The sequence below is a fragment of the Indicator indicator genome, chromosome 1 (assembly GCF_027791375.1).
Source record: "Indicator indicator isolate 239-I01 chromosome 1, UM_Iind_1.1, whole genome shotgun sequence".
In the NCBI taxonomy this organism is placed as follows: Eukaryota; Metazoa; Chordata; class Aves; order Piciformes; family Indicatoridae; genus Indicator; species Indicator indicator.
Window position 1 is genome coordinate 115,371,613 of NC_072010.1, and position 22,502 is coordinate 115,394,114.

The following is a 22,502-nucleotide window of genomic DNA, read 5'->3' on the forward strand; positions in this document are numbered from 1 at the left end:
ACCTTACCTGATCTCTTTGACATTCCTATAATATAAACCCCTCTGTTTAATATTTCTGAATTACAGAGGGAAATATATAAGAAAAATTGTATTCTCCAAATATCTACTTATCTTAACAAGTTTATTTAATAACCACACCTTGGACAGCTTTCTTACAAAGGCTACTTAGAGAAAAAGAGTCTCAAGAGATAGAGCATTGTACAGATATCTTTGAAGAGTTTTTCATGCATGATTCCCATCCAGCCCATGGCTGGTCAGGTCAGAGGATATGCTGAGCTACCAAGATATTTTATTCTGTAAGGCTCTGGTGAACAAACCATGACACTGGCCTACAGGATACAGATTTCTCACCTCACTTTGCCCATTTCATATTGCCAATGACAAGAGAAAGAGGGGAATGGTGCCATCAGGGATGGGAAAACCCCTCTCTGTCCTTATGTACAAGGGGTAGAGCTCTGCAATGCCAGCTCTCTTAGAGTCAAAATAGGCAAATCGTATGTCTAGCCAAAATCACATCATATAAAGGTCAGCTCATACTAAGTGCATTGCAAAGAATGTTCAGGCTCGTCTCCATTCACTGCAACAGCTCAAGCTGTAGTGAATTTGGTCAGTGCTTCCTTCCTGTAAAATGGTTTGACACTGAAAAAGTGGCACATGACGAAAAACCACAGAACTTTCCTCAGATATCCAGCTTTAAGGTACACTGCTGTTTCGTACAGCACACCTGATGTGCTTTAGTCCACAGCATCTATTCAAAGGGTTACACAGCTGAAGCCCTGAACTTTCTTCCTTGCCCCTCTCTACACCTCTTTCTCTTCATGAATGAGTAGGATTCACAACTGCTGAGACCTGCTGCATTTGTGACATGACAAGAGGGGTCCCACAGATTCCTCTTTGGGTTCCCCTTTGGCAGCAATCACTGGGGACAGCTTGATTCTCCCTGGTGAAGAGTTTGCGATTCCCAGCCACTGGAGCAGGAGTGTGATTGCTCTAGCAGCTTTACAGAGCCCCAGGGGCTGCTCCCCTGGCAACAGTGGTGATCCCTGTGGGTGCTACATAAAACTGAAAAGTGCTTTCAGTGGTGATATCATAGGCCCCAACACTTGCTTTGACAGTTTGGTTTTCAACACTCATTGCCCAGCTGCACAGCTGAAGGTGACTATCTGGCTTATTCTGTGCATACACCAGGCCACGCTCTGCAAGTGCACTAAGCTCTCTGCTCCTGTGCAGGTACCTGCCCTTAAATGTGCTGCATGAGTACCATCACACTTAAGGTGCTAAAAGGAGAGCAGAGGTTTTATTTTACCTTCCAAAGCTTCTTGTGAAAGCAATGCAAAATTCCTTGCAGAGGACTCCAGCATAACAGAGCCATTAAAATGTCAGAAAATGCACACAGCCAACATACCCCTGGAGTGCTCAGACAGGCTCTCACACAACTGCTTAGTGAACCGGGCTGGGGAGCTGCTTCCCCAGAAAGTACACAAAAAAGTAAATAAATGGGTGGGTTACTCAGTGCTTAGCTATAACCTGATACTCCACCACCCACACAGGGGAGCTGTGTAAGGGCAATGCTCAGCCACAGGAAAGAGCCAGGGTGGCAGTGAGCTGCCAAGGTCTATGGAAGGGAGGGAAGCCCCTTGGGACCTGTGCTGGCAGCTAAAGCTGGCTTAAGGTGATGCTGAAGTCATGGTGACAGTCTGTTTATCTTTGCCATGAGGTGAGTATTAAAAGCAGTCCAAAGGCAAGGCAAGAGAAGGCAAAGTAAAGGAAAAAAAAAGAAAAGAAAAAAAAAGGAAAAAATATAAAGGAAAATAAAAAGAAAAGAAAAGAAAAGAAAAAAGAAAAGAAAAGAAAAGAAAAGAAAAGAAAAGAAAAGAAAAGAAAAGAAAAGAAAAGAAAAGAAAAGAAAAGAAAAGAAAAGAAAAGAAAAGAAAAGAAAAGAAAAGAAAAGAAAAGAAAAGAAAAGAGAAAAGAAAAGAAAAGAAAGGAAAAAAGAAAAGAAAAGAAAAGAAAAGAAAAGAAAAGAAAAGAAAAGAAAAGAAAAGAAAAGAAAAGAAAAGAAAAGAAAAGAAAAGAAAAGAAAAGAAAAGAAAAGAAAAGAAAAGAAAAGAAAAGAAAAGAAAAGAAAAGAGAAAAGAAAAGAAAAGAGAAAAGAAAAGAAAAGAAAGGAAAAAAGAAAAGAAAAGAAAAGAAAAGAAAAGAAAAGAAAAGAAAAGAAAGAAAAGAAAAGAAAAGAAAAGAAAACAAAAGAAAAGAAAAGAAAAGAAAAGAAAAGAAAAGAAAAGAAAAGAAAACAAAAGAAAAGAAAAGAAAAGAAAAGAAAAGAAAAGAAAAGAAAAGAAAAGAAAAGAAAAGAAAAAAGAAAAAAGAAAAGAAAACAAAAAAGAAAAAAAAATACAAAACTGAAGTCTTCATTGGGCACCGCTCCATGTGAGACAAATGAAGGGGTAATAAAAATGGTTTTCAACAGCCACAACAGACATGGGGCAGCCCCATGATTGCACATCCCTACAGCATCAAAAACAGGGGCAGGAACTACCATATGGGGTACCCTGGGCTCTAGGTCCTCAGGGTTGCATGGGACCTGCCCAGGGGTTGCTCAGAAAAGCCCTGATGTGACAGGTAGAGGTGCCTTGGGTTGCTTCCTCCAGCAAAAGAAGAAAGCAAACATCTCATGCCAACACAAGCAACACTGTTGGCTTTCTGTAAGGAAAGCAGAAAATGCTTTTTTATTGCGTTGTGCACGAGCAGCCATTCATTTTCAATCAAACAGTAATTTTTGTTATTTGAAGCAATCTTTTTTTCCCCACTTTTTTTCTTTTTCTTTTCCTCTTTTGCTTAACTTTCCATGGCTATCTTGCAGTTTACAGCTGCTTCAAGCCTTAAGGCCATCATGGCAAATTAAGGCAGTCAGCGTCTGGCTCACTAGAGGCCAGTCAAGCTATAAATATTACCAGCCTGGCTCTTTGTGCTCACAGTGTGGGGAAACAGCTGGTTTAAGTTTGACTGCACGTTGTCATTTCTCCATTAGTGCAAACACTTCAATATTTCTTATGTGTGAGGTTGGAGTGAAGAAAGGGAAAGAAGGGAAGGGGGTCACTAAAAGCCAAAGCTAAGGAATGATGTTCTGTATATACATAATTTACAATTAGATTGCTGCCTGGGAGAAGGCTGAAGTCTGACTTGGTGATAGCTAGGCCAAAGCCACAACAACTTCCCAGTTGGCCTATAACTTTCAGGATCTATTTTCTCTTGTTTTTCTTTTATTATTTTTATAGAAATTCTATTATAATGGTAATGGATTACATTTCTCAAGTTTTATTTCATTTCAAGAGCTTGTAAGACTGTTGGATTTGTGGTTTCATAAAATATGAAATACTGGGAGACAGAGCACTTCCCAAACCACATATGCCTTCTTTTGTGGGCAAGGATCATGCAGGAAGTTAGCAAAGAAGAGCATCCTAGGCAAAACCAGAAGTAGTATCTTGTAAGGAAATTGTAATTCCCATTGTCTGCTGATTTTTGTGATTAGCATTATAGGGCTGTGAAGCTGATTGGTGTGCAATGGCAAAGCCAATGATTAGTCACTTTCCTTTTTCATACTCACCTTCTGCTTTGTCTTAAAGTGCTATTCCCCAACTTTAACCACTGAACACCACCATCAATATGTCCCTGCTCAAAATACGAAACACCTACTAATGAGGAGGAAGAGAAGAAGACTTATCTCCAAAAGTGCTGGGTCAGAGACAACCTACCTACTGACAGTGTATGTGTTGTGCCAGACCAGGGGACCACCACAACCACTGGCTCTAAATGCTCTAGACTCAATAAATGCTGCACTGGAAATAAAGCAGTAATGATAGAAATAGTCACAAATAATGACAGTGGTCATAACTCTTGTGGGGTCCTATGCCGCTATTTGAAGACTAATTTTATGTTTCACTGCCCATATTGAGGCTTTTGGTTGCTCAGCACTTTTGAAATTCTGGCTGTCCTCATCTCCCTCTTAAACTCCTGAAGCTAAGCATACCATTTAAGCATCAGTAGTCAATCCAAAATGCAACCATGCCAGTCATGAATTAACGTATCACCCCAGCATGAAAAGCTTTCTTAGCTAGCACCTACCAGCCCTGCATCCCCCAAAATGCTGCAATAAAGTAGCTGTCATAGTGGTGAGCTGGGTTTATTTTTTCTCCTTGGCAACATGTTTGCCTCAAGGACACAGTCAAATCATGTGCACACATACACACTAATGTTAAACTGGTGGCTTTTCAGAGCAAAGAGGAACTTCTTGTAGTAGTCATACATAAAACCCTACATGGAGAAGATCCTGAATTTGCACTTATTCCAGTTTGGTAGGCAACTCCTCCACCAGCCACCCAGTGAGTGAGAAAAATGATTATCAGTCTGAGATACTAACATCATGTCTTTTTACCTAAAACTGTTCATTTACAGAGGCAGCTCCAATAAATGTATGAGGGAAGTCATTAAGACAGATCTTCCAGCTTTGCTGTGGACTGATGTGGGGGTTGACTCAAGCCCCGTTGGAGGCAGTGGAGAGAGTCCCATTGGCTGCCATAGGGTTTGGACCACACTTGTTTAGTCTGAGCTGCGGTTTACCAAGAATACCAGGGCTGCCTACTGGTGGTACAACACCAGATGTGGAAGGGATGGCACTGAGCCTCAGCCACAGGGATGTGGTCCAGCAATGGAAAAAGCTATGCCCTTGAAAAACAAGTGATGTCAGGGTGATTACTGCAGACTAACTCTGGTTCTTCACATGTTGGAAGCAAGCAAGGTGTGTAGATGCTCTAACTAGATCCACCAGTATTATACCAAAGACTGGAGGAAAATGCAGAGTTACTTTAACTAGCTTAAAGCACATCAGCCTGTAGCTTAGGAGCATGATGGTACTCTGTGGGGCAGCAATACAGAGCTCCATATAGATGAATACACCCTGCTTAGTGGCTGGGCACATCAGCTGGCATATGACTATACTGTGCAAGGTACCTCAAGTGCTACCCACTCAAAATACATTGGCTTTACAGCACAAAATTGTTTCCACTTAGAAGACTTTCCACCAAAGGGAAAATAATAATAGAAACAAACCAAAATGCAAACAAACAACCAAAACCACAAACAAAACCTCAAACACAAATAAACAAACAACAAAACCCAACAACCTGAGGTCACTTTGCACTCTAAAAATTTCTCCTGTGCATCACATGAACACAGAGGCTCTTTGATGAAAATTTAGAACAGTAGCATGGAAAGAATGGTATTCCCCAAAAGAGCCAGCAGAAAAGATATATTAAGTGGTAATTTCATTCTCAAGTGGTTTTCAAGCAACAACTGGTAGCACTTAAATCAACATTTTACACATGATTAAATCTTAATGACAACTAATTATTTCTGATGTTTCTTTAAAACTTCTGAATCAGCCAAGCTAACTTTAGAAATGCTTTTTCAATGAAATCATCTTACTGCTTACAGCAAGTGAAAATTATCTGTGGCCTGAATAAGACTCACTGTTCCACTTTAGCCTCCCTTGGAAAGATGGATTGCCTACCAGTCAATGCAGTTCTTCCAAGCTACCTTTGTATAGTCCCACCCATGGGCATGATGGAGTCTCAGTGAGCGATCCATAGACTCAAATGTTGTTTAAGCAGCAGCTAGGGCCTCCTGGGAGCATTTTCACAGAAGTGAATTCCACCCTAAATGCATAACTTGAGTTGCATTCATACTTTGTAATAGAACTGCTCATACTTAATTTGATAAAATATGTAAAGGACAATAAACAGAAAAGTAAGTAACAGTCTGACATATGCAATCTTCAGATTTATATTATAGTGCCTTACTATAACAGGGTGAATCTTTTGGTCTTACTCAAGAGCAATAAATAGCCCAAAATTATATTATTATTACTTTCAGGTGAAAGATTTGACTATACAGCGGCACAAAACTTCTCATTTGATTTATGTATCTGGAAGAAATATAATGGCTGTGCCAAGAAAACGCATTTGAAAAAACTCAATTTGATACTGCCTATGCCAATCTGCATTATATATGTAACAACAGCAAGGTACATGACAGCTTTAATTTAAATTTTTCTTGCTTTATTTAATTTAAGATAGGCCCTTAGGCTATATTTTCTGGAGCTGTGCAGCAGGGTTTAGCTTTAAAAATACTGCTATTGTTTAACAAAACCGCATAACTAATCCCTCTGCAACACACTGAAAAAAAGACTCAAACCTTTAATTTCATTCTAGTGTTACTTCTTAAGTATTCACAGGAATGCCAATTCTGAGACTGTTATATTTTGAGATTTAATGAAGGGCAATTACAGCCAAAGTATATCTGGAGAAAGACCTAGCTGAGTGACTTCGTTTCTTCTTTCAGTGGGTACTTAATTGTTGATGTGTAAAGGGTTCAGTATGCTCCTAAAATTTTATACCCCCCTTAAAGGTGACAGAATATATGGCCTGGAAGCAGTCTAACACAGTGAGAAGGGAGAGGTGGACAGTAAAATACTGTAATGCTAACTATTCTCTGGTTACCACTTTGAGGGGTCAGGCACCATGTTTGCATCCTCTTTACACCACATTATTCAATCCCAGGCTCCCACATAGGAAGGAGACTACAGAGGATACTCTGGAGATCCTAGAAGTAGCACTTCTGTGCCTCTGCATTGTGGCTGAGGTACTTTAGACTCCTTTGGGACAGATTTAAAATGCAGATTTAAAAATGGGTGTAAACAGAGCAAGTACAGTTTTACTGAAAATGAAAAGCAGGTCCAAGCTCTCTAGCTACTGCATGTGTTAATTCTTAACATATGAAGCATTATTAAGAACTGAGCATTTCATTTAAGGAAAGAAATCTATGGACTGCAACTGAGCAGGGTGGGGAAGGAATCTGCAGAGAAGGAATTACACACTAACCTACAGAGTGACAGGGCACCACTAATCTGCACAAACAAAGCATGGTCAATGTTCTGTATGTGATGAATAGCAGATAATCTGTCAGGAAAGCAGTGAAACACCAACATTCAAAAGGCAAAGGCCTAGTAGGACTTGAGGAAGGAACAAATGGTTTTCAGATTTGTAGGAGATGTATCTATGCAATCATATGGTCAGTATTAATCAGTATCATATCAGAATATTTGATACAAATATTTAGGAATAATTTGTTACTGATACATAATTTCATTTTATGCAAGGTTTGAGTGATACAAACTTTTTCCTACAGCTGACATGGATATCACACATTAGGAAGTGTTCAAATTCCTGAAATGTAATAACATATGTATGTAATTTGGGAAAAAAAGAAATATTTTTAAAATTCTGCCAATCTTTTTTGACAGTCTGTAATTGTTTTATTTTGTTTTGTTTATTTTTCAGCATGACATGTCTCAGAAATTTCAGTGAAGTATGAATTTTCCTTGTTTTATCCAGGTGGCAACTCTGCATTTCTCTGTTAATAGGGGAGGCTAATTAGATTAATGAATGAAACTCTGCCTCCAATGCTGTGTGATATTTTTAATTAAAAATAGAAATAACTACATTTCTTCCCATTATATTCTCAGCCAAAATGTGCTCTTTAGAAAACCAGCATTCTGTTCAAAAACATTTTTTTGTGTTGAGAGCACTAGCTTGTACAGTCTCTTCCAGCAGCATGGCCCATGTGCCAGCTCACACACATTGGAAAAGAACAGCCACTGATCAGCTGTTCATTTTCTAAGGATGGCCACATTAAGCACTTTTGAGTGATGCTACCCAGAATAAAATTAAGAGCTTAGTCTTCATGTGCTGCTCAGTGGATTTGCACTAAAATCCAAGTGATGAAGTAGGTAGACCTAATGCTTTTTTTTTTTTTTTTTTTTTTTTTTTTTTTTTTTTTGAGAAGAGGAACATAGAATTGCTTCTTTTCATCTCTTTACTTCTGTAATGGTGGCAATGGTGGTCAGCATGGTGCAAAAGTTTGTGACTGGCGTTCTAGATGCCTTGGTAACTCCTGAGTGTGACATCTTTAAAACAATTAACAGTTCTGCTGGAAAAGTAGAAATCAAAATTATGCCTCATGACTAATCAAGAAAAAAAAAAGATTTAAAGACAATTCCTCAATGCTCAGGTTACACATGCTTCAGAAAGCATATGCTTATTCCAGTAGTAACAGTGCAGATCGTGTGCACAGCTAGTGCAGAGATCAGGCTACCCTTGAAGGAAAAGCAATTAGCTCTCTTTGAAAAGTCCAACTCAGACAGTCTAAATCAGTAGCCAGTTCCTGCCCTTTGATAGTGCAGATAGCCCAAGTACCACCCCAAGCAGTTCAGTGCATGCACACACTAATAGAAGATAGCATAGAGGAAGGAGAAATGAGAGGCGTTATGAAGATACGTCCAAATAGCCTCTTTAATTCAGGGCTTCTGAATGCTTACTGATCCCTGGAAAGTATTTTGAGTTCATACATATAAGGTGAACACACTTTAGACTGGAGTGATAGAGACAAGCTCCCCACCCAGAGTTCATGCCTTTGGCCAGTCAGGCTGGCAGGTGGGCAACAACACTTGAACTGCAAGTTCAGGAGAGAGGCAGGAGCCTAACTCCAGCCCTGCAGCTAGGATGCTCTCCTCTGCTGGCTGTGCTGTGGCTCTCCACTCCCCGGGCTGCTTCTCTTTTGATCCAGTAATAGCACAAACCTCAGGAGAGAAGCACAGGCACTATGCTCAGGATCTCTCCCAGCTGCACACCCAAAAAGACATCCATCCACAACACCACTTTCAGGCCTCTCTGGATAGGGTTCATCTACCTTCCTTCATCTGCAATAGCAGAGATGCTTCTGGGTGCCTGGCCCTCCCTGGACCAAGCCAGCCCCTACAGAAGTCAGGGCCTTTAGCTCCTGGATATGTCTGTGGTCCCAGATCACAGTTCCTTCCAGTTTCTACTGGTTTAGGGCATGCTTGTGTGTTTCAGTATATTTTCTACACTGTGCTCTCACTCAGAGGCTATACAGTTTTGGCTGGAGACCCAATTTAGCCAATCTGACTATGAGCCCACATTTTGGTCTTGCTAAGGGTCCTAACCTCCTAAATTAGAGTACAATCCTTACCAGAGGTGCTGACAGGGATTAGAAAGGACAAGGCTTCAGCTAATAAAAGATGCTATTACTGCCTGTGGTTTTGCCCTTAAACCATCACAGCAAGAGCCAAATACCTGCGATTCTCAAACAGGATAGTTACATATTTCAGGAATCCAAGACAGCAAATTCAGGATTCTCTGAATGACCAACAATTCCAAATGATTTGTATCATCTAGAGTCTTCCTTAAGATCTGGAAGCATGTTTCAATATGAACCTATGTATGACTGACTTTACTTATAATAACATTTCAAACATAGTAACATTACAAATTATCACTAATCTCGATAACAATTAACAGTAATTACCTTATGTTTTTTACACTGTAACCAGTTCTCTTATGAAAATGTCAGCACAAATACTTAGAGGTAATTTTAAGAAGCAGGTGAAAATGCTTTTGAAACAATACTCCATTTGTGATTATATCTGTGCATTTTCTTAGCACAAAAAAGAAAAAACACTTCACTGAAATTGGTTGTGAATAAATTCTGAATAAGCAGGCTTACCAGAAGACTTCCACTAATCTCTTGCATGCACAGTTCACTGATTATTTGTATCTATCTCAAATTTTTGACTATTCACTGGGCATTCTTATTTGACTTCAGCACGATTTTCATTTTTGCCAGTGAAAAATGTAGGTGTGACAAGTTGCCAAACTACTTTGCTCTGCTTGTGGTGCTCATCACAACAGTACACCAAGTCTGAACAGTAAGCACAGTGCCCAGAGTTGAGATTTTTCTAAACAACTGATGTTGGGAGATGGGATTAGTAGGCAGGTGTTTGAGAGAGAGATGCAAACACCAGTCTTCATGACTACGTCACCAACAACCATGAGTGACCGATTCCCTGGACCTCTGCCCTTCATCAGCACCAAAGGAAAACTGTTTTGACAGTCAGGCATTTTAAACAGGAAAGCACTTTGTTTGGATAATTTCCTTAAAAAAAAAAAGAAAAAAGAAAAGTGTCATTGTGCTTTATCAGATGGAAAAAATCCCAGAGTGCTCCTATGACTGGGAGAGCTACCAGCCAGTATCCACAAATCCACTGCATTACTCTTTCAGCTTAATTGATGCTATTCTCCTTCATAGTGACATTCACAGGAAAAGTCCCAAGACAACAATTAATGCACTGACATGCTATGCATACTGCCTGTTGAGCTGAGTACTTTCTTTTCATGTTCCCTTCTACTCCCCTGCTTGCCTCCACAACTACACTGTTTCTACAGTGTGAGCTCTTCTTAAATCCAATTCAGCATGCTTTTTGGCAGTATGTTTAGAGTAAATATAAAAGTAAGGATCGACAGTTCACTTGCTTTGCCATTACAAGAATTTAATTCCTGTGCTTTTCTGTTTGGTTATATTTAGAGCAAAGGCAATTGCCCAAAATACTGTATTTTGACAACATCCATTCAGTGTTAGATCATATATGCCACATCCTTAGATGGATCAATGGGGCTACCCCAGACTACATCAAACTCATAAATTGCTAGCTTGAATATATGTTCTCTCACCTAGCACGCAATGTAAGTTCACGTCCAGAACATCACACCCAAAGGAAACACAGAAAGGTACTGCACAAGTGCAAGAGAAGACTGTGCCTATAGCATGATTTGAGACCCTTTGGAACACCTGAAGGGGGCTGGCAGGTGTGACCTACGATGTATGGGACATCTGTAGGCTTCTGTGACAGCAGCTGGTGGGCGGGTGGGATATAGTGAAGCAGCTAAAATGATGCTAGATTGACAGATTTAGACAACTGAGCTATAATCATCACAAGAAAAAGTGCACTTGAGCCACATTAACGCTGGCCTGATTACCTTGACCCATTAACCTGGTTTGGGTTACACTCCATCTTGATGGTGACTCTGGCTGGAGGCTGCGATAACCAGTCTTGCTGGGGAACACGTGGACTCATCTTTGAGGTCTGCCCATATTCACTGGAGGAGGAGGCCGTCATTTCTGTCTTTGGAAGGTGGGGTGACCCGTAGGCACACTCAAACAATGACTGGTCTTCACTAACCACTGACAACGCTTCCTGCGAACCAGAGAAGAGAAGTCAGCATGACCATGTTTCAGAGCAGGTATACCCCAAGGATATCCCCCCAGGATAAAAAAATGCTTGTCCATCTCAAGAGAAGACAAGCAGCCAGTCATTTGCTTAAATGCTCATTACTTTTTAGGCACACCTCTCAATAGAGGTGAGAACTTAGGATGCAAGACAGGCCACCAGTATATGGTGAGAGGAGAACCTTGCCCCTGGGAAGACCCTTCCCAGCAGCTGCTGAGAAGATGCACAAACACATGCTATCAAACACTGAGAAATAGTGGCCAGGAGTTAGGAGGGAAGAGAGGGTAGGACAGCGCAGCAAAGCTCAGGACTGGAATCCCAGGTAGGGATGTGGAGGGCTAGATCCACTGGGGGCGTAAGCAAGCTGCCATCGCTGCTTTAACTTCCCTTGCAAGGAGTGACCAAAAGCCAGGCCTTGCTGACTCACTGGGAGCTCCTCTTCCTTCCTCTGGGACCCAGTCCAAGTCCCTTCTGGACAGGGAGCCAACACAGTTAGGCACAGGCACCCTGCTCTTTCTGCTAGCATGCCTGCCACCAGCCTTGAGATGACACTAATGCCCACCAACCACCAACCCTTCCCAGCAGGCTGCCTGGCTGCGCATCCTGCTCTTGTGCTGCAGGAATGGCTTCCACAGTCACTTTCCTTTGCTGTGGCAGCACTGAGGTTATGGTCCTTGAGGGTGACAGGGCTCACCAGGCACCTCAATGGTAGGATGACTGACATCAAGCTGGCTGATGAGGGAGTGAAGTCCACCCTCTCTCCCCACCATTATGCATTGGCATTGGCACCAAATCCTTCCCTATGTTATCTGCAGATGAGTCATGGTGGTGCTTGGGCCTTGCCTGGGCAGGCAACATGCTGCTAAAGAGACCTATCCTGCCTGAGTTGAGACTACCCAGCCATGGGAGACAGTCTAGGCTCCCACTGTCCTGCTAGCTCCCAGTGCAGCACAGGCTTGGCGGGGGGCACCTCTCCAAATGCAGCCTTCCAAAGGAAAGTCCCCCGTTACCAAGGGCTACTTAAGGTGAACACAAGGCAGAAGGGTGTAAATGGACAGTAACACAACACCCTCCTCCCACCCTGGCACTATGGCTCTGCCATGAAACAAAATGGAGCAGGAATACAGACTACCACCTCCTTCTCTGCCATGTGGCCCCCGCCAGCAGCGAGTCCCAGCACTAGGTTGGTGGAGAAGGCTCAACAAGCAGCACACCAGATGACCACAGCCGTGGAGGTGGCCAGCTGGCAACAGCCAAAGGCAAGGGGGCCAAGATGGGGGTGTGGAGAGGGTGTCTGAGCCAGATTTGGGGCAGGGTGCTCCATGAGCAACTGCACCCTTGTGAGGCAGCGTGTGTGCACCCACGCTGCTGCCAGCCCTGCGGCTGATGGCTGACAATAAACTGTGTGGCCCTGTCAACAGAGGAGGACACAGTGGAGAGGACAGAGAGAAAAGGGACAGAAGTCCAGGAAACCAGCTGGCTGCCTGCAAGCTCCTGCCTTCCCCAGCTGCTGGAAGAAGGCTTTGCACAAGCTCCAGCAATCACATGCTGTCCTAAAAATCAGCTGTTGTATTTATTCATTTTAAGTGGGTATACATTTATCATCCTTTGTATTTGCCTGGTTTGTGAGGCCTCAGGGTGCACTTTGTTAATATTCAAAGTCTTCTCTGAAACCACAAGGACTAGAACACCACTTTCCTCTTATTGCTTCTCATGAAAATTGAAATCATCCCTTAATCTCTGGATTTGAGGAATGTGATCTCAAGTAGCCGCCCAAATGGCATGACAGAATCACTGACACAAACGCTTCCCAGCAGAGGCCAGGATCCAGAATTCAGACAGTGATCTGCACCATTTCAGGACTGCTTTTCAGATGTCATTTCAGTGCAAAGGTCACTGCAGGCTATCACCATTAGTATTAACTGCACAATTAGCACCCTTGCTTTGCACACTCTTCTGACAACCTGTCCCCAGCTACTGAACTGCTGCCTCTTGGGTCTCTTGAGGTGTGAACATGCTTTTGTAAGACAGAAGAGATGTCAGAATAATGTTTTTCCTTTATGCCATGCCTCTTAGACTCCTGTGGATCACTGGCCTGATTAAAAACTGCTGTGATGGTGGTCTGAAGCTTTTCTGATGAACCATTTCTGCGAAAGCCTGCAGATGGCTCTTGGTTCTCAAGGAGGTGTGGGTCTGATTGTTGATCTCTTGTTCCCCCAAAGACTGTTCACTGGCTACACTGTTCTGAGAGTCAGCAGCAGACTTGATGTGCTTGAATAGTAAAGTAGCAGGGATCATACCACGAGAAGTAAAGAAAGAAAGTGTTACACTGGATGGAAAACAAAAAGTTCTCAACAGTCCATAGGAGTTTTAATGAAAAACAGGGGGGGGGATGATAAATAAATATATATGTGTGTATATATATACACACACACACACACATACATGCCCACAGCCCAACCAGGCAATCACAATGCATCCCATGCCTGAGACTATTTACTGCACAGTTCCCTCTTTTCTACCCTACTGTAGATCTAATACATGAGCCAAAAAACATGTAATGAATTTTGGAAGAGCAAGCTCCAGTAGACCAGTAAATACATGGAAGTGTGAGTTATATAGGAGAACGCTGATAAAAGACTGTGAATACACCAGACAATTATTTTGCTCTGTTAATCATTTACTAACAGATATTTTCAAAACAGGCATCACACACTATATAATAAATACTTCTCATCCACCCTCACGCAAGTGAAACAAAGCAAATTTATTCTGGTTCCTAGGAAACTTGACTCCACCTAATGAAAGTTAAACCATTAACACTCAGGGTTGAATATAAATGTAAACAAAAAATTGTGGCTTTGCTATTTATTGGCATTACTAATTACAGTAAATACTGCTGGCACTATGGATGCCTATTATGTGGCACAAAGAGGGAAAGTGAATGTATTTTAGCTTCCTAAGGAGGACAGAAAATGCTGGAAATACGAGCCAAATTAATGAACGTTGTGTGAATAACTAAAAGATTATGGCAAAACCAAGATAAACATAAATGAACCCAAGAGACAGACTCATACTTCTCATTTCAGGAAAGAATGCCTAGTTACTAAGGGACAAAAAAGGTTCAACTTGCTAGCTACAGTTTTGCTCAGATTTAATAGCAAACACTCATCTGCACTCCGTCCTGCTAGTTAACAGCTAGTGCATGCTGAATTGTCTGTAAAGGCTCTGTAGGAATTACTGAGTTTCTGCCAACTTTGCACACTGTTGGGTTGGACCTTATGTGGAAGTACTCTACAATAAATGGTATCTCTGACATTTTACTGAGAGCCCTCACTGTCTTGAAGGGGACATGTATCACCCCTCCCTTGAGCACATTACAAAAGCTGAACTGGCCATCTAAGCTTCTGCATAGTTTTGAGGAGTCAGCATAACTACAGAAAATAGTCTAAACTACAATTAGCCTTACTTCCTCTTTAACTATCTTTTCTCTCCTCTTGCACACAAGCGAGATTAAGGTTTTGGTTTGGGAAACATGGAATCTGCATTTAACATCTGTTCTGCTATTCCTTCTGTCAGCCAGGACTCAGGCTGTCCTCTCTCCTTCAAACGTAGCCAGGACCATTGATGTCCATTTGCCAGAAATCACTACAGGTGATACATGTGGTTCTTATAGGAAAAACTTTTCTGTAACACATTAGTGGGAATTGTGTGTCCATGGTTGGCAACTGCTGCTTGCCTTCCTCTCAGTGATCTTAAAAGGTGATCTGGCCCAGGCTTTACTGAATCCACTGACCTTGCAAGACATAGTGATGCTGAAAATCAGAGCTCATACAATCTGACATGACCCCATATGAAACTCACACTGTGGGAAATAGCATCAAAAATATGGAGAATTTCTCAACTATACAAGAATGACTGGTAACAGGCATAATTTGATGTCCCAAAACCTGATAGAAAAAGGTCCTTCAACTGCTCCTTGCATGCATCGTTTCATCTTGTATTTCATTGATTTCTGTTTACTAATTAAAGCCTTCAAAGCATAGGTCTACATAAGCTGTGAAAGGAGGGCTATAACAGCAAACTGTTGTACTGAACAGCTGACAGAAAGCCATATGGGTATTTCCTTCTTAAATACAGGGATTTAAAAAAATGTGCTTTCTGCTGTAATTCTAAATACAAGTTCCTGGACAAAATGTAATATAAAAATTGTCAGCATTCACCATCATGAAAAATAGCTGCATGGTCTGGTCACATATAAATGTAGACAAAACTATTAATATTGACAATGTTTGGCCAGTTCTGTTTCTAGTAAATATTTTTTATTACTCCTTAGATGTTAATCTTTTTATCTTATTCATATTAACGCTCTTTCTTGAGAAGTTTGGCAATTGCAAGTAGTAAGTAGGAGAAAGTGAGGTAAAAAATAATAAATATTATAAAACAGATGCATTATAAGGCTCCTTTAAATCTTGGCAAGTTTTGTACCTCTGTGGTGATAATTTTAGTAGTAGATATGTCATCTTCCTGGATTTTGCATAACAATAACATATTATCATGACATCTCAGAAGTGAAGCGTTTCATTTCTAGTAAACAGTGTCTTGAATAATGCAACATGAAGCAAGCAACGCATACTGCTTACAGTGGCAGGTGACAAAGGTCTTTCCTGCAAGTCTAAGAAGTAGGTCTCTTGGTAATATGATCTGAAGTTCATACTGGACACAGATACTCTTTATTTCATCTTCCTTTCTCCACATATTTCCTCTCATGCCATCACCATCAAGACAAAAAACTGTGTTCCTTCATTTAGCTCGTTTGTACTATGCAAAACCCAGCTTCTCACTGGAACTTTCCTTATTAATGATCAAAGAACAAAATGTCTTCTCTATTTGGTTTTGACTTCTATTTCACTCATAAGCTTAAAAAAAAATACCAAAAAACAACAGACTGACAAATCTGTAGAACAATAGGTTCAGCAACGCCTTTAAAGCAGGCATAAAGTCATCAGGACAAAGGTATTTACTTAATCAAATGCAAGATTACTTGGCCTAGAAACATGAAGTTACAGGAAATGTGACTGAAGTAGTTCCCATCATGAGAAGTATATGCAAGCTGACCTGTCCTTTGTATGCAATGTCAGGAACTAAGGACAAAGACATTTTTTCCTAAAGTTTGATCAAACTTAAGAAATGGTTAGAGAAGACAATAAAGTGTGCAGTTGTCTAGCATAATTTGATTGTGCTAAGAGTTACTGAGGAAAGAATACTGCAAAAGAATTTTAAAAGACTTTGTAAGACACTCTAACCTGGTGATGTTTTTTCTCATGTTAATTCTGATTAGGGAACATGCTGGCTTGTGTGTGAAAGGCATTTGTATGCTGTCCCTCCATGTTATCCAGCTTTCACTTTGGACTTGACATAATTTCTATTCATTTGCACAGCAATTTAACTGAATCATGCTTCTAAACAGCACACTCATTGTATGTGTGTGGATATATGTATGTCTCAAAATATTCACCTCTGTTTTCTTTCCTTTCTTCAAATATTTTTGTTTTATTGCTTAAACAGAAAAAGTTTAGTAGATCTTTTTTTTTTATTCCTATAAGTTCTCCAAAAACTATCAAGTGATTTGCTGCTTAAAAAAAAAAAAATAAAATCTTTGAAGGACTTTGAAAGTCGAGAGCTTACTAGACAGCTCTGCCAAAATTCTAGCAGACAATAGCATACCAGTATGCCACAAAACAGTAAGACACCAGGCAAGAACTACACATAAAGAAGAGGATCTATGAGGAGACACAAATAAAGCAACAACCCTCACTGCATGTTGAGCAATGCTGCAGACAGTAAAATGCATTTATTCTTGTGGAATTGTCTTGTGGAGTCAGCACTCCAACACTGCTAAGAGGACCTGTTACCCTTGACTATGAGTGATCTGCAATAACATTGCAGTTGAGAACTTTTAATTAGCTTTGGAATCTATCACTGCATTTATACAATCTATTATTTAACACCAATTTGATGATATTTCTTCTCATTAATGTAAACAGCTTTTACTTCTTCTCAAATCTGGTTTCACAATAACATATTCTAAGTACAAGCTTAGACCTCCACACAGCCACATTTCATGCAGACATAGGCTGTTTCCTATCACTTGTTGGATGTCTACAGCTGGTCAGAAAAATTAAGTCATATTGGGACTTATTTTCATTTTAAATTAGAAAAAAAAAAGCTGGTATATGAAAACTTTCACCAAGACATTTGTTAAAAGGGTGAATTGCAATGCACTGGCATGTGTTTTGCAGATGTTAGAACATCTTAATAAATAGTTGTATTTGGAGAGGACCTGCATTTTCTGAGGGAAGACTGTTCTCATTAAGACCATGCAATTAGCCCTATTAAGTTTTTTTGAACTCAGTATCCTGTGTATACCTGATAACTTTTCTTACTGAAGTTTTGGGAAATTGCATTACACAGAATTATACCTAAAAGCCAGAGCAAGTGAAAGTGTGCAAGCATATAGTATGCACACCTTGATATAGCTGCTTCAGACTTCACCAAGTCACTCTTCTCACTTGCTACTTTTCTTCCTATTTTTCTTCAGATTGCATCTTCTGATGCTCTAGGAAGCTTGTTTATCTGGATTGAAAGCCTAATTTCAAACAGGCCAGGAATGTCATTTCCACACTGGAACAGAAAGCACATGTGAGGCTGGACACCAGAACCTTGTAGAGCAGCGGGCAGTCTTCCAGCCTGCAACTCCACTCTGCTCTGCTCTCCACATCTGCAACAGGCATCACTGCACAATAAAGCAAGCTGTGGTTGAACTGCTTCAAGAGCTTCTAGTCTGAATTTGCAGTTCTGCTTCAAAGCCAAGTCTTTGAGCCTTGAATTCATCGCATCCAGCAACAATCAGTGGAACAACAGACAAATGATCAATGCTTTTAGCCTTGCTATTGCTTCTTAATCATGATGCTCTGACAAACTCTCTTTTGCCCATTTGCAAAAGAACTTGTTTTGCAAGATATTTGGTATGGTGTGTGGAACATACTGAAAAAGGTTACTACTTAAAATGCAGTCACCTGAGTCAGGAATTACAGCACACATCTGGAATATCTTTTCCTACTAAATCTCTGAGTCTTGGATTCATTAGATCAGACAAAAATCCACATATTATATTCATGAGAGAGTTCAGGAACAACAAAAAGCCTTGGCAAGTACAAGATAGGAAAGACAGATGTTGTCCTCACCTCCACCCATGAGAATCCTTTTGCCAGCTCAGCTAACATCTTCCACCTATTTGCAAAGAGCACTTGGATAGTCTGTGTTAATCCAAACACAGGCCCAGTGCTGCACTTACCTGGTATCTTCACCTCTTGCTGAGAAAAATACAAAGGATGTTTGGAAGCAAACGAGAGCCACTGCTGCAGTCCCACTTGAAAAAATGAGTAATAAAGCATCCACAAAAATGATGTTATGAAATTGCTAGAATAATTTCTGGGAAACAACAGCACATGTTTAAGATATTCTCTTTGTGTAAGTCATTCTCCCAGTTTCACTAGGACTAGTAATGTGAACAGAAGCCTCATGGTAAAGCCCAAAGGTTTAATATTTTGGTTCTTTATCAACAAGTACAGAAACATTATAAATTCAACTGCTGACTGTGGTGTTTTATCGTAATTTCTAACACATAGACTGTCAGTCCTGAAATGTAAGCAAACCCTATTTTTGCCCAAGGTATGTTTGACACCTCCTTCCATCACAGACTAATATATATAGCACAAAGAATTCAAGTTCAGGTCAACAAGTGCTTCATAAAGTAAGAAAACATCACCATTTCACTATTTCAGATGGGGAAACTTTGGTAAGAACTACTAAAAATGGGTCTTATTTTAGAAGATGTATCTCTCTCATGCAGACTCCATGCTGTATTTAGGACTACCCTGCATCTCACACACTAAAATTATCCCACTGAGTAGAGCTGATGAACCACTAACTTCCAGAGACCAGTAAGCATCCATGAGCATCTCATTTAAAGAGCTGCCATTTCGCAATCCATTTCTTCATCTGCAGTCTTCAGAGTCTGACAGTAAAACACAAATGAACAATTTAACCTCAAGAGTTAATAAATAGAAATAAGAAACTCCTTTATACATGTCACATGCCCTGCACACTACCAAAGCAATGCAGTGGACTTGATCAAATGCAGTGAGGAAAGCCTCCATCCTGCATCTATCTGCTTCAGTGCATGTTCAACTTCAAGAGGGATATGCTTGGAAGCAACTCTGCCCATGCACAACTACTGAAGAACTGCATCAGGCTCCTGAATGAAAATGGACCTCAAAATTCACAACTGCTTCAAAATGTCTGGAGAATAGAGCAGATAATCTAGTCCTACACAGTGATGTGTCTGGTTCTATTTTTCCTTCTGCAGGAAGAGAGCACTGGCAAACCACCTAAAGGCTGAGGCAACACCAAGTTTTACCTACTGCACCAGCAGCTCAGTGAAAAGGGTTAGATGGCGGGAGCAGCACAATGATCAGTTGGGCTCAGAATGCATATTCCTGGCTGATTATGTCAACCTTAATTCATCAGTGCTAAAAAACAATGCAATTGTATCCTGCAGATTGTATATTGTATACGCATTTTAAAAGAAACTGTAGCTTTGTATGCTTATTTTAGGACTTCCATTCATATAAAGACCTGTAACACTGAAGTTTGAATGAACTGTTTTTTCAGTCAATACAATAGGCTTTTCTTCCTTTTCATCTTGACAGTATTGTACTTTGAAAGCTTGAAGGTTTTTCCTCCTTCATGCTGGGCTGTTAACTTCTAGGTCATCAAAATGCCTAGAAAACTGGGAAAACTTGGATATTAAAGCTCCTTTTCATTTCTGCCCGAGCCCACAGCTAGCCTGTTGCTTGACTTTATCAACCTGATGGAGCAGCCAAACTTCTACTGTGTTAAAAAAATATAAACATCTTTTTTCAGCAATCTTTCAAGAAAAGATTTATTTCACAAGACAGGTGGCTGGTTTGAAAAGCGGCCTGCAGCCCAAACAGAAGGGGTCTGAGGTCGCATGGCACACCTGCTTTGAACTTTTGCTAATAGATGAAAATAATATTGGGAAAGAGTCTTGGAATTAAAACAGCTTCCCAACCCAAAACGTCAGTGATATTAGACATGTGCAATCCTATCCCTTCCATATTTCCTTTTTGGCATCATGGGTAGCCCCAGAAGTTTGAATGTGATGTCTTCAATTATTACTATGTGTTTAAGTTGGTCATCTGTCCATAACTAAAGGCTTAGCTTGAACCAGTAACTGCCATGATACACTGGTTTTGGACACCTTATTGAGAAAATTCTTAAAATAAAGATCAGAGTATACAGAATCATAGAATTATACCATACAGATTTTTTTCTCTGCCTTATTCAAAAGATTTGTCCAGTGTTATCAGAAGAAGGTAACATTTTCACCTCTTTTCCCTATCATTTGGTTAAAACAAGATTATATATTACTTGTATATTAAGTGTAATATTTGTTAACTGCTGTGAGTTGACCCATCATGTATGTATTTGTATATGTAATTATAGATGTCCATTTTATATATGCACTTAAGTATCTGTATACACACACATTTTGAGATCATTTCATCCTCAATCTCCAAACAAATTTTAAAGTAAAAATAATTCAGACACTAAAATACTTTTCTGTAAGGCATGCTATGTACCAAAGATAAACTCACCAGCAAAGTGAAGGCAAAGGTATAGGAAGGAATAAAGAGACCTTTACAACCACTGCATTGATGAAAGAATTAAATACATGTGCTAAAACTCAAAAGAGCATTCAAATCAGTTTCCTTTTCAATGAACCTTTATTTTTATGAATGTCTAACAGCATTGGGGAAATAACACTTGGATGATGGCCATGAACTGAACTCCTAGGTGACCCATCACTTCCCCGTAGTCCCTCTGCGTGTGGCGTCCGTGCACGTGCGCACATATCTATGCAAGGGTCACTCGCTGTCTGGTTGGAAAGACTGCAGTTAGGAGGGATTTTAGCTCCAATGTAATATTACCTACCCCACAGAAATCATAGGAAAACAAAAAGGTGTCCACTGGGCATGTTACACATTAAATCTGGCTGGTGCTCTCAAACCAGCAGCCAGGCATGGCAATCACTCTAAGGCAGAGGGGAGGGGGTACTGTTCTCAGGCATCTGCAGAGCTGCTTTCCTGCAGCTCAGCTTCCTCCTCAGGGACCCCTAGAGCTGGAAATGTTTTTGCCTTAATGCATCAGGCTGACAATGTCTCAGATACTGCCCTATGTTCACCTTCATACACATTTAAAACTCTCACCTACCATTTAGAGAATACTTACCACATCCAACATTTATTAAAGTAATTTCCTTGCTTGTTAGCTTTTGCAAACAAAAAGCTTAAGCTATCTTTATTTGTATGGATGTTTTCATTTACTTCCAAATGTATTTTTCTCAATGTTTTTACTGACTTCTCTGCATTAGATAATGAATTAAAATGCAATTTGCTATTGCTTTTAAAAAACTCTGTACTTTAAGAGTGCTTTCCATTTTTGCACAACAGGAAGTCTTTTGTTTTCACTATTCTTGCTTCCTCTTCCTCAGCCGCCTTTTATTCTGGATCTTCCAAGCACACATTGAATATATACACATACAGTATTATGTGCTTCTCATGGTATTCCCCATTTTATGAGCATCTGGAATATTGTTCAGATGGGTAATCTTCCGAAAGTCAGAATGAGCTCTCCAAGTATGCCCATGGTGTACATAAAATATGACTTCCTGTCATGATAACCTTTACAGTGTATAGCCTTACATACTTTCCTATAATTGTTTATAACTAATATCTTGATTCATACTTCAGCACATGTTATTTTTGTTATTTGCCACAAAACATGACTAATGAAACTAATACAGGGTCTAAAGTCACAGTATTAATTTCTTTCTTCATATGCAAGGATTAACACAGGAGAGTGCTTAGTCAAACAGCAATAAAGTTAAGCACATGCTTACGTTTAAGTAAATTTAAACTGCTCTGCTGAACCACAATAAAGTAAGGATATTGTTGGTTTAGCTCAAACATTAACTATGAGATAAATCAAAGAGATTGGTATGCGTTTTGATATATTGCTGTTAGAGAGCTAGCAAAGCCAAGAGATCAGAAAAAGAAAAAAGTTTCATACCTATGACTGACAAAGGTTGGAGTGAACAGTCTTGGTTTGCCCCCGAACAGAACAGAACAGAACATTCACAAGGAATCCTTGCATG

The 22,502-nt window shown here is 40.2% G+C and overlaps 1 protein-coding gene across 1 annotated transcript in view; it reads right to left on the reverse strand.

Annotated features, from left to right (window-relative positions):
• Nucleotides 1–22,502, reverse strand: part of ERG (ETS transcription factor ERG) — a 64,846-nt gene that overhangs the window by 23,017 nt on the left and 19,327 nt on the right. The window contains exon 2 of the mRNA XM_054389192.1: nt 10,950–11,167. Coding sequence (XP_054245167.1) covers nt 10,950–11,167 — 218 coding nt within the window. The remainder of the gene's footprint in view (nt 1–10,949; nt 11,168–22,502) is intronic.